This window comes from Hydra vulgaris, chromosome 12 (assembly GCF_038396675.1).
Source record: "Hydra vulgaris chromosome 12, alternate assembly HydraT2T_AEP".
NCBI lineage: Eukaryota > Metazoa > Cnidaria > Hydrozoa > Anthoathecata > Hydridae > Hydra > Hydra vulgaris.
In genome coordinates this window covers 56,836,826-56,850,747 of record NC_088931.1, presented here as the reverse complement: position 1 = coordinate 56,850,747, position 13,922 = coordinate 56,836,826, and the positions used below count along the sequence as shown (strand labels likewise).

The following is a 13,922-nucleotide window of genomic DNA, read 5'->3' as shown; positions in this document are numbered from 1 at the left end:
TCAGCTCAGCTTTTTTAGCCATTTTTCTTCAGACAAAACATGAAATATATACTTTTCTTCTAATTCTATAACAAACTTTTTAAATTGCTTTAAAGCGATCCCAAACCTCTGAGACATGTTGTGTTCATATTAAAGAGAATGATAAAAAAAATATTCAGGCTATATTTTTTTGATTAGAACAAAAAAAAAAATGAATACCAAGAAAAACTAACTTTTTTATTTAAGCCGAAGCTCATCTCCGTTTTATTGGCCTTAAAGTCAGCGTAATATTTTTTGTTTGTTTGCGCAAGAAATCAATTATGTAAACAAACAAAAGTCAATGACATCATGTACTAAAACTCTTAGAAATAAAACGCGCTTAAATAAATTATCAAGTCTCTAGATTGCAACGTATATTATGCTGACTTTTAGGCCTACAATAAAAGAGAAAAGATGAGCTTTGACTAATATTAAAAAGTTAGTTTTTCTTGGTATTCATTTATTCTTTTGCTTTAATCAAAATAATTTAGCTCAAACATTTTTTTTTATCATTTTCTTTAATATGAACACAACATGTCTCGGAGGTTTGGGATCCCTTTAACATGCATAACAATTATTTTATAGGCATTACAATTTTTATTACACAAACAATTTTTTGATACAATATATATTAGGGTGATGACTTTTTGATTTTTTTTCTCAAACATTATTTCCTGTAGCACGAATGAATGAACTTTTGCCTATTAATGACTAAAATGATGTTTATTCCATTAAAATATTGAAAAAGGTCACGCTCAAACCACTTTGAAATGTTATTTATGTAGGCATTTTAGCATTTTATGTAATTGTATTAACAATATATATATATATATATATATATATATATATATATATATATATATATATATATATATATATATATATATATATATATATATATATATGTATATGTAAATACATATATATATATATATATATTTATATATATATGTATATACATATGTATATATATATATATATGTATATATTATATATACTGTATATATATATATATACTATATATAATATAAGTCATGAAACTGACTTGTGCAATGATTTATGTAGCAGAGAAATGTATAGAATTTTCCAGAACATCGTATAACGCTGTGCGCTGCCAGCCAGGACAGTGATGTCATGGTAACATAATTGTTCGGGAAGCTTCTGTAGAATTCTAAAATTTTCTTCAGCTGTTTTGCAGTCTGCTATAAACTGGTATATAAGCGAGGTGTTTAAAGCGGGTAGTTGAGTTTTAATTATCTTAATTTGGTGTCAACATTATTATTGCTCTATTTTAATTATTGCGCATTCTCTATAGTTTAAGTATAAAGAGATCCTTGTATTATTTGGTAAGTTACATTTAACTCTTTTGCAAATTATAATTGAGCATATAATATTTTATTAGTGTCTGCCTTATTCATTTTCTATAATCGTTATTTGCTTCTTTTGAAATAAAAAATATTAACAATAACAGTTCAATTGAAAACTTAATAACAGTTTCTTTAATTTGTTACATAATTAATATTGATGTTAAGGCCTTTCTTATTTCGTTTGCTGACAAACGAAATAAGAAAGGTATGTCGTTCAAGAAGAGCTCTTCTAACACGGAGAAGAACAAGGAAACCTGGACAAAGAACTTAGTCCAGTTTCAAGCCTCATCAAGAAAAGGCAACGTGGCAATTCATGAAGCACCCTTGAGCTAATGGAGTCACATGCCCCTGAAAAACCACATCATCTGGTGCTTCAAATTTTTTGAATCCACTGCCAAAGAACGGAGAGAGAGGATCAGTTTAATTGCTGTAAAGCCTAAAGACCTATGGAGCAAAACGTTGAACTTCCCGCATTTATCTGATCAAGCCATTTGTGCAAAACTAGCAAAACTTCTGAAAGACTACGAGCGCTGCAGAAAAAAAAAAACTTTGATTCATTGAATGAACTGTTTGACATGACCAAGATGAAAGGCAAATGGTTGTGCAAAGAGGATGAGAACCTCTACAAACTGCAAATTGAGAGCTAAGGTCACAATAGTTATTCGACTGGCAAACCTGCTAGTGCCAATACCATCCACCCATCCAAGCGAAAGATGGCAATGGAAGCGACTGTGTCCACACTTACCAGCTTAGCGCTACCTGATTGTTCCGAAAGTAGCACGGACTTATCTGAGAACAGTACAGACGGTCCTTGGGAGGATGACAATGCATCATCAATGAGCAAAAAGAAGCATAACCCAACAGGCATTGCAAGATGTCTTGTTACATGCTCAAAGCTGTCGTCCCACGGAGCAACAGTGGTGTGCCGCCAGCTTTCTGGTGAGGGCATTGAAATCCCAACCCCATGTCAATCAGCAATCCAAAAGGCTATCTACACGAGAGCTGCTCAGGTGAAGAAACACTTGGTAAGCATGTTTCATCTGAAGAAGTAGAGCATACACTTTGGCAAACACATTGAGGGCTTTGAATATCAGGCCGTGGTCCTCAAGAATGAATCTAAAGAAATAAAGTTGACTGCACTAAAATTGAAAGATGGGAAAGCGCAAACAATCGCAGAAGGACTCCAGGATGTGTTAGAGGAGTTCAACCTGTGGAGATCAGTTGTGATGATTGTTGCCGACACAACAATCATAAATACTGGCAAGATGACAGGCGTTGTTGTTCGGCTGCAGCAAATGTTCGAAGAGAAAGGTCACCCCAAACCCAAGTTTATCAGTTGCCAGCACCATGTGCTAGACCGCGTTCTCTGCGTGATGAGCTCCATGGGTCAACAAAATCACCAAACATCTAGTATTCATTTGTGCAGAATTTGATCAGCAAATACGATAAGTTGAAAGCAGCCTTCAGTAACAGTAAAACTGAGATTAAGGAAACAGGCGACTGGAGAGATAACTTGAAGTTTCTCTACCACCTCACTCGTGTCTTCTGTCACTTAACTGAATAGAATGAGATCCCCTTCATGAATTTCAAACAGATCTCAAACATCAATGCACGCTGGAACTCTCGTGCTATTCTAGCCCTTCTTGCATTTCTTCTGATGCCAGAAACCCAGATCAGGTTGCATAAAATCTGCTCATTCATTTCTTACTCATGGGCTGACCATTGGTTCAGCAGTTAATTGTTCTGCGTTGAAGATTTTGAAGAACTATCTGAAGCTCTGAGTGACTACCCAAAAGCTCTCAATTGCTTGAAAACCCAATGGAAAATAAATGACTCTCCAATCAAAATTGCCCGAAGCAATCAATGCTGTGAGCGTGCCATCAAAGTTATGCAAGAATTGTACAACTCCTGCTGCAAAAAGGACAACCTCCCACTGAGATTCATCCTCTCGAATGACATTATCATGAATATTTGACTTCCTGGTGTGTTTGATGATCCTATATAATGTTGTATACATGTGACTCTACAGCTTGTGTTCAATTTTGTATCTGCTTACAGTGACTTCAAAAATTTGGCTAAAAAGCTAATAAAATTCTTAAAATCATTTTGTGTGTGAGGTTTTTTTTATCAAATTGCCTTGAATGTAATATTTTATTTATTCTTAAATGAAAGCATCATCAAATTATGATATAAGGAAACAAGGTTGTTTAACCACTTAACGAACCTATTAATTTTCAAAAGTGTGTCAAAAACAAATCTATTTTTTTTTTTAATTGATTTTACTGTTTTAACCATGCAAATAAGGAAAATAATAATAATTAATAAATTTTAATATATTTTAATAATTTATGACCTTCCTAATTGACCTTTGAAAACTTGCTCGACATATGTCGAGCATTGCAATATTGCATAAAATTCTTGCAAAATTCTTGAAAAATTGAAGTGAACCTAGTTGCAAACTTAATTTCCTCTATTTCTAAACAATAAAATATAAAGTTGATTTCAATAAATTTATAAATTTATGATTTTATTACTATCGTATTATCGTATATTTATTACTATCGTATTATCGTATCATTTATTACTATCGTGTATTATCGCACTCGTAATGTTGCCTTGCAACATTACGAGTGCGAGAAATACACGAATCTCCCTTGCATTGGTATTAGGAAAATCTCTATCGCCTTTCTGCAATGCATACCAATTTGTTTCAGTGACAATAATATTGATTAGTTCATCGTCAAAATATAAATTCAAAAAGTCTAATGCATTTCCATCAGCAGGAATATTTTGGTTGCCGAAAACAAATGGAAACCTAGGATGAGGTATCGTTGGTTGAGGTTCAATTTGCCATGCACGCACGTCTGCAAGCGTAGGCTCATCTTCTTCAGAATCATCGTCTGAGAAACCTTCACTGTCACTGGAATCACTCCTCTCATCGTCAGACGAACTAACATGAACTGAGTCGGTATCGCCCAATAAACTTCCTTCGTCACTGTCGGAATCCATCATATTTATAAGTAACACAAAAAATGGGCACAAATAATTCAACAATGCAGGTTACGCAACAGATAATTCATGCAAAATTATCAATCACTTAAAAAAAAGTCACGAAACAATGCAATGCACTTCCAACCGCCCATGTGTAAACACTGGCGCGTGGCAGTCATAAAAAGAAGAGTTTATCGTACAGGAAGCGCATCAGATATCATAATAACCAATCAGAAGCTTTGCTCGACATATAGCGAGCTAGCTCTCAAAGTATACCAATTTTTGGTAATGCTCAACATATCTCGAGCAAATTTTTTTTGGCTAAAAAAGTTTGCTCGACATATGTCGAGCAAATTCGTTAAGTGGTTAAAAGTCATAACCCTAATATATATATATGTATATATATATATATATATATATAAATATATATATATATATATATATATATATAAATATATATATATATATATGTATATGTATATATATATATATATGTATATATATATATATATATATATATATATATATATATATATATATATATATATATATATATATATATATATATATATGTATATATATGTATATATATATATAATATATAATATATAATTATATATAAAGTATAAAATATATATATATATATAATATATATATATATATATATAAATTATGTATATATATTATATATACATACATACAAGAAACATGAGAATGAATTTCAGTAGATGGTACAAGAGATGGTAGCTCTTTAGAGCAATGCCCATTATAGTATTTATAGAAAAGAGAAAGAGAAGTAACATTACGACGATGTGATAAACATTGGAGGATGGCTGCAAGTGCAGGTTCAACTATGTTTACAATGCGTGTTTGCACCTTGTCTAGGAGAGAAAAGGCATCATTGGAAGATCCGTCCCAGATATGGCAACTGTATTCCATACAAGGACGGATTTGAGATTTATAGAGATAAAGAATAGAATCCTGACTAAGAAAGTGACGCGCATGATAAAGAGATGCAACCTTAGCAGTTGCTAATTTTGCAATTGATTTGATATATGGTTTCCAAGAATGATCGGAAGTAAGAGTTAATCCAAGAAGATGAAGGATAGATGACTCATCGAGTACGTTACCGTTCATAAATATAGGAAGATCTAGATTATTGCGATAACGGTTAGCTGAAAAAAATTAAGTTTTCTTTGAGTTAAAGTTCACTAGCCACTTTGAACCCCATGCTGTAGAAGAAGTGAGATCCTTTTCAAGCTCAAATGCCCCCACCAAGCAATCAGAGAGTGTTGGTTTCTTATCAAGACAAGAATAAATCGTAGTATCATCAGCGAACAGTGCCACCTTAGTGAGAATATCTGGATCATTAATGTAATTTAAAAAGTATAGGGCCAAGTAAGAAGCTTGAGGAACTGCTGAAGTGACAGGATAGGAAGAAGAGTGCTGTCGGTTAAGGACAACTTTAATACTACGATTGGTAAGGAAGGATTTAATAATCCTTAAGATGCTACTTGATACGCTGTAAGAAGAAAGCTTATGGAGAAGACCAGCATGCCAAACTTTATGGAAAGCTTTAGAAATGTCAAGAGTGATAGCCTCAATCTCTTCACAATCTAATGCACGATAAAACCCATCGGTTTTTACTGTTAGCAAATCAACTGTAGAACGAGAAGATCCAAATCCATATTGATGATCAGAAAATATGTTATTAGATTCAAGATAAGAGGTTAAGTGTTAAGATGTTAACTAAAGACTCGAAAACCTTGCTTATGATAGGAAGAAGACTAATGGGACAGTAGTTGAACAAGTCAGATCGCTCTCCAGAGTTTTTAAAAATAGAGATAACAGATGCCGCTTTCCAGCAGTGTGGAAAACAAGACTGAGAAGCACTTGTTAAATAGTTTTGAAAGTAAAGACAACAGCTTCAGAGAACACTTCTGCAAGACTATAACAGGTATTTTTTCCAGATCACGAGCTGTAGAAGAGTCTAAGCAGGAAATCACTTTAGATACAAAAGCTGGAGTGATACAAATGTCAAGCAATGGATCAACCTGTTTGTCGGCAATGTCAGGTAGAATGCAACTAGTGAAATCAAGAGATGGTATTAGTGAAAAGGTCTTAGCAAAGAATTCAGCTTTGTCTTTATGTGAGATGACAAAATCTGAACCATACAAGAATGGTGTTACAACAGATTTGCCTTTATTATAGATACTGTTAAAAATTCTCCAGAAGTCATGAGAGCCTAATTTTCGAGATAAAAAAATATGAAACATAATCAGGAAAAATGTGAATGTGGAGATACTGAGCTGACTAGGATCAGAAACAAGACATAAGTTGAGTAGAGAAGGTAATTGATTCAGATTGTCTGGAAAGCAAGTTGGAAAGTTGACTGTTTGAGTTAGAGATTGAGAAAGGAAATAGTTGAGGGCCTTAACACAAAGTCACTGACACTAGAGCCATGCTATTCAATGTGATGAGCATCCAAGTCACCAAAAACAATGATATTGGCTGAAGGATAAAAAGAAAAGGGTTGGTCAATTTGATCAGAAATAACATCAAAATGAGTGCAGTCTTGAGATAAAGGAGAGCAATATAGAACAAAGAGAAAGGTGATATAGTGAAGTGGTACTAAACGAAAGCACATAAAAGAATAATCAGTGGATTCAAACCTAGTTTTCCAACAAATAGGCGATTTTTTTATGAATGTGATTGCCCATGCCAAGCATGTGACTATTGGAGTCTTTATGAAGATAACCATCAACTCTAAGATCACAAGATGAGAAAACTAAACTCAAATTAGTCTCACAAAGAACAAGTAGGTCTGGTGAACTTTACAATAGATAAGACTCAACAGAAGAAAAGTTACTTCAAAGACCATGAATATTAGTGAATGATTGATTTAGAGAACTTGGTGATGACAATGATTTCTTGAGTTTTACAGTTTATGATACTTTAATCATTTTTATATTTGTTAAAGAACTTGACTCAAAGCACAGATAGTACTCAGTACACTATTTAATAGTCCAGGCAATTGCCTTATTACTATTAATAAACCCTAAGCCGTAACAAAAGGCTCGAAATGCCGCCTCGACAATGCACACCAAAAGTACTAACAGGGACACCATCCATGCGCAACATAGCACTGTTAATACTCTGATATTTTACAGCTGTTGATGGAATCAGCCTCTCTGAGAGTTACCACAGACTTCAGGAAACCTGACTGCCAGCTGGCCTCAGAACCATAAAACTGAGTTTTAGAGCTGTACCCTCATTAGGAGATAATAGAATGAGTTGCTTAGTTATAAAACAAAGACACAAACAAAACCCATGCATTGAGTCAAGAAGATCCAACATTCAACATCCTAAACAGGAAACAATATATTATAAATACATCTGCGCCAGCCTAATAGATGAAGAAGGGGTGCGAGGCTGGTCAACAGATAGAATCTGTTTACCCCTTAATAACCATATAGCATTTCAAATGGTTGACTATTTCAAGTTTATCAAAATAATTCATTTTATATACCCAGATTATAACCCTCCTAATAGAATTGACTTTTTTTGAAAAATTACTAGACTAAACCAAAGTTAATAAAAAGTTATACGACTAATAGAGTTATATTGGTAAAAAATTACTAGATACTGTTCACAAATAAAGCTTTACTGACTGTTACTAGGTTTTCTTCATGATCAGACTGTAACTATAAAAATTGATGAGCAGAGTAATGTCCACAATGAGCCAGCAGTTTTAGCAACAGTAACATATATCTATCTTGCTTATATAATTGATACATCCAGCCATTCACATACTACTGACTTTATGGTTGATGTTGCTGTTGACTCAATAAATAAATGTTAAAAGTAATTTGTTTGAAAAGTTCACAAAGTATGTATAAAATGTATAAAAAATAAGGCAACAATTGGAAACTTGAGATGATGTTAAAGTTATTGAAAGCATGAATGTTCAGCTTATCTCTTTATCTATTAGCTTAAGATTTGTTAGTTTCAAAAATCAAGGAACAGATAAATCAGGAATCAAGGAACAGATAAAATGTTAAACATTTTAGGAACAACCATTTTGCTGCTACAGCATACTGAGCAAAAGGTAGATTACAACTTGTAATGCCTCAAGATGTCAAATTGAACACATTGGTTGATTGACTTGAATCCTATCTAAAACACTGGTCAATTCTATTAACAATTTGTGAAGAAATACAGATCAATAATAGCTTAGAATATTACAAATATTATAAATTGAAGGTTTATTATAATTGCTCAAACTAGTTGCTGTTGCATTTCACCTGATGCAGAGGGACAGTTGTACTTTTGGTGATAGTGTAATGATATGAAAAACCTTTAGAAGGAATTTAAAACTTAACAAAGATGTTAAGAAGAAGTTAAGCAAAATAATACAGCAGGAAATAACCCTGCTTATTTCCTAATGACCTTAACTCATTTTTTTGTTTGGCTAACATTGTTAATCTTTAATACAGATGTAGAGGTTTAACTGACAAAATAGAAGTTGAAATTGATTTCAGTGTCAAATAGTTCAGATTTTTTTCCACTTGGTTAATTTTAAAATAAAAGCTACACCACTGCAAAAGTTATTATATTCATATTCATATTGTTTAAATTATAAATTCCTGTGATTGGTGGAAATCTCATCAAGATCATGAGAACCAGGAAGTAAGTTGTTAATTTTATATTTTTATAAAAAGTTATCACTAGCGTTTATTTTTTATCGATAGAATTTCTATTTAAACAAGATGTCAGGAAGCCAACCCTAAAAAAAGTGCTGGTTTGTGTAAGTTAACATTTTTATATCGTTATAATATATATTGTTATCATTTTAAAATAATTACTTACTGCTGTTGTTTCATCTGCAGGAGTTAAAAGAATATTTCCATATGGTCTTGTACATCCAAACATTAGAAATTAACTAGGAGTTGAGAAAGCAATTTCATTTTCCTATTCGATTTATTTAATTAGAAAGCATTAAAATCAATGAATTTATTTGATTAAATCTTTGAAAGCACCTTTGCTTTTTTTTGTTTGTTTTTTTACTTAATCAAATGTTTAGTTTTATCATAAATGTTCACCTAAGACATGGATTTATTTTAATGCTTCCTTAAGGGTAGAAAATTTTGTGTTACAAAAAAATAAGCAGTTGAATAAAATTATTCGCAAAAAGTTTTTTTACTTATTTAGGTTTTATGATTTTGTATTTTTGAATTTGAATTTATAATTGTATTGTTTTTTTTATAGTTGATTTTTTGAATTAAAATTTATAATTGTATTGGTTATATTTTTTCATAATTAAATTTTTGAATTAGAATTTATAATTGTATTGTTGTTGTTTTTTTCAAATCTTTAGAGATTTTCTATATAAACAAACGGGTGAAAAGTGAAAATGATTGGATAAAACTTGGTAATGCAGGTGAGCTTTTTATTTTCTCTTTATACTTATATGGGTGATAGTTTGTATTAACATTAAAATTTTTATAGTATAATATATATAAATTGTATGATCATTATTAAATTTTTGAACAAAATAATATAAAGTTATTTATATACACATCCACACATACGTATACATATATTTGTTTTACTTGTATTTATACTTATTTCTTTACTCTTTTTTTTAGTTATAAACAAAAAAAACTGTAGTTCAGCTCGACAATATTTAAAACAAGGATGTCCTGCTAGCTTACGTAAACAAATCTGGTTGATATTATTGAATATAAAAATTCATGATGAGGTAAGTGTTTACTAATTTACTTTATCATTATGTTTTGTCTAATAATTTTTTTTTTTAGATTTTTAAATAGCTGTGTTTTGTAATAATTTCAACTTTATGATAAGCTCATGATAAGCTCACAATAAGCTCATGATAAGCTCACAATAAGCTCATGATAAGCTAATGATAAACTCATAATAAGCTCATGATAAGCTCATGATAAGCTCATGATAAGCTAATGATAAACTCATGATAAGCTCATGATAAGCTCATGATAAGCTCATGGTAAGCTCATGATAAGCTCATGATAAGCTCATGATAAGCTCATGATAAGCTCATGATAAGCTCATGGTAAAGCTAATATTCATATTTGAATATATAATTAATAATTATAATTAAATATGAATTGATTATATAATCATTGTAAATAGTTCATTGTAAAATTCATATTTAATTATAGTTAAATAAATATAATTAATTTCATTATAGTTAACTAGAAAGTCCGGGTTATGATAGGTCTGAATCACTCCACCCACTTATTATTTACTCGTTTTCAATAGGTTACATAAAATAGTAGAAAGATCTTAGCATCATTAGAGATCTAGTTTAACGTTTCCTTTTGTGTTGCTCGAGCATTTTATGCATATAACATAACAAAGTCAATATATATAAAAGTTTACTTAAATCTTTAGGCTCCTAAATCAAAGCTCTTGTTTTCATGTGTGTGTGTGTGTGTGTGTGTGTGTGTGTGTGTGTGTGTGTGTGTGTGTGTGTGTGTGTGTGTGTGTGTTTAACTATAACCTTTGAAACTTTGTTCTGTTCTATTACCTATCTTTATTTTGATATTTGATAAATAAATAAAGTGGCAGAAGCAGAAACTATACTAATAAAAAAAATTTATTTCAGCATTCATCAGAGTCATATTTTACTAATGCGGAAAATATTTAGTGAAAAGTATCCAGAATATATTTTGCTTTGCCTTTGTCTTAGTTTTGCATTAAAATTATTAGTTTTAATCGAAATTTTCCTTAAATTTTGTATAGGTAATGGGCTGAAAAGGTAAGAAAACAGATATATCTCAAAAAGTATATATTTAAACTTGTGTTTACAAAAAATCTTTCAACAAATATAAAAACAGAAAGTCTAGAAATTTATAATCTTTAAAACAAATTTATTTAAAATATATAAATGATATATAGTTAAATATTTAGTAAAACAAAAATAAAAAAAATGCATAAATAACAAACATTGTCAATTTTCTTAGAAAATAATTAATGTTGAAGACAGCACAACTTTTGTAATGAATGTACTTTTCAAAATCAGTTATGGCAGTCGCCATCTATAGGACTGAGGCCTAGCACAGCCTATTATAAAGAAAACGATATTCTAATAATTAAAAATATTTATTACTGTTAGAGATGATGGTTTAACACGTATTAAAAAAGTTACATAACTCCATAGTAGTGAGAAATTATTAGTTAGAAAAAATGAAAACATCTCGAATAAAATAGATTTAAAAAAAATACTTTATTATGAAAACATTTTGACAACGAGATCAATTTAAAATCAGATTTTTGAATAAAAAACCTTAATGTTTACTTAATGTTGTTAGTTTATACTATTAGTAAACAACCTTGAAATGTAATACCAAATACTTCAGAAATATATTGATTATTGATTAAATAGTAACTAAGTGCATTAAGCAATTTATCTAAAAAAATAGTTTTGAGATATAATTAGATTTAAAAATAGAATTATTATTTAGATACAAAAAAATATAATTAAGTTAAAAAATAAATGTTAAAGTAAAATATAAATTTTAAGTTATATATATGTTACCTGATTTTTTCACGTTTAAACTGTTAAATTTGATGTCAATAAACTGCCCAAAAGATCAAATCTTAATCGTTATAACTAAGCGCATTAAATTAGATTTTTATATAGCCAATTAGATGTTAGCAGATTCTATTTTAGCCAATTACATTCGTTACAACAATTGTAACTAAGCTTATTAAACAGTAACTAAGCATATTAAACGTTAAACATTAAAATGTAGTATTACTATCAAGATAATATTATATTGATAAGGTTAGTGATCAGACACAAAGCTTTAGAAATATGCTTTAAGTATAACCAGAAATTTTTTATCATTAAAATTAATAATTTATTAAATTATTTGTGTTAATCTCATTTTTTTTAAATAAAAAAGTTAAATATCTTTCCATGTAAAAAATGTATAAAAATTTTTTTGAACATAAATGCTTTACATAGTAAAAAAAAAAAAAAAAAGTAAAGACAGCAAGATTTGAAACAAAAAAAGGGAAAAACAGCAAAGTTTCAAAAAAATTTCAAATTGTTGTATTTTATCAATACTCAATAATTTTCATGCTATTGCAATACCTTGAAATCTAATTTATTTAAAATGAAAAATAATTTTGACACAAACGTTAAATCTATTTACTAAATATTAAAAAAACACTCTAGTTTAAAAATATTTTTGACACAAACGTTAAACACTCTAGTTTTGCATAGTTACTTTTATATTTAGTACTGAATTTCAATGACCTCATAAATAAAAAAAACATTGCTAACAATAACAACAATGTCAGTAATTACTAATGTTACTTTTGATTTTAGTTAACTAACCCACTCATTAACTTTGTAAGATTAGAGACTTAACCCAGTTTATTCATTAACCTTGTAGTATTAGAGACTTAACCCAGTTTTCTCATTAACCTTGTAAGATTAGAGACCTAACCCAGTTGACTCATAAACCTTGTAAAATTAGAGACTTTATAACAACCAGTAACAACGCACTAAATTTCTAGGGTATTTTTCAGATGTTTTTATCAAACCAGTTAATGTAATATTACACAAACTGCTTGTGTAATATCACACTAATTGGTTTGATTGATAAACACAATACTTACATGCTTGTGACAAGCATCTAAGATTGCGTATTAAAACATTTAGATATGGGTGTGTAATAAAGGTGTGATAAGATGAGATTATCAAATACATTCCTAATTTTTTTTTCAGGATATGTTGTATTACATTCAATTGAAAAAGTCGGCACTTGAATATGATTTGTTTGTAGACCATTTGCTCAGGCAGGTACATTAAATATTTTTTTACAAAATTTATTCAGGGAATAAGGAAACCAGAAAGTTTATGCACATTAAATTCTTTATTTAACTTTAATTTAAAAAAAAAAAGTTTCTAGTTACAAAAGTTATAAAAAATATTCAAAATAATTATTTGAAGTAGTTTTAATTTGAAAGTTGATAATATATTTTAGGATGTTCAATTAACAGCAAGCAACAGCAACTTGTTTTTTGTTTTTGAAGATTTACTTTATCAAGTATCATATTTTATGTTAATAAGTTTTTTGTGCTTATGTATACTGATTTTTTGTGTTTTTGAGTTCAACTTTTATGTGTATTATTTTATGTGTACTTCTGTATGTGTCACTGCTTGTATTTTTTAGACTTTACTAGTCTTTAGTCGAGATGGCTTCTTTTTGAATTATCTTGAAGAGTTATCAATAAGACCATTCAAATGTTTAATAAAAGGTTTTATTTTTGTTTACTTGTCCAATAGTATTAATAATATCAATAATTTAATGAATATTTATATGAATAATGATTATAAATATCAATAATAACCATTTATAATTTAATATTAAAACAATTTTATTTTCAGATAAAATAACAGACGATAGATTTAATACATATCCACCTTGTGGTAAGACACAAACAAAAATTTTTTATGCTAATTATTTACAGATTTTTTTTTTTTGTATTCTT

At 29.7% G+C, this 13,922-nt stretch overlaps 1 protein-coding gene across 6 annotated transcripts in view; it reads left to right on the top strand.

Annotated features, from left to right (window-relative positions):
- Nucleotides 1-13,922, top strand: part of LOC101235419 (TBC1 domain family member 19) — a 69,237-nt gene that overhangs the window by 41,389 nt on the left and 13,926 nt on the right. For all 6 annotated transcript variants that reach the window (XR_010642561.1, XR_010642560.1, XR_010642559.1 and 3 more), the window contains 6 exons: nucleotides 9,754-9,816; nucleotides 10,025-10,137; nucleotides 13,156-13,230; nucleotides 13,415-13,477; nucleotides 13,604-13,688; nucleotides 13,819-13,860. Coding sequence is in view for 3 of the 6 variants with exons in the window: in XM_065813811.1 (XP_065669883.1) it covers nucleotides 9,754-9,816; nucleotides 10,025-10,137; nucleotides 13,156-13,230; nucleotides 13,415-13,477; nucleotides 13,604-13,688; nucleotides 13,819-13,860 (441 nt within the window). In the remaining 3 variants the exon portion in view is untranslated. The remainder of the gene's footprint in view (nucleotides 1-9,753; nucleotides 9,817-10,024; nucleotides 10,138-13,155; nucleotides 13,231-13,414; nucleotides 13,478-13,603; nucleotides 13,689-13,818; nucleotides 13,861-13,922) is intronic.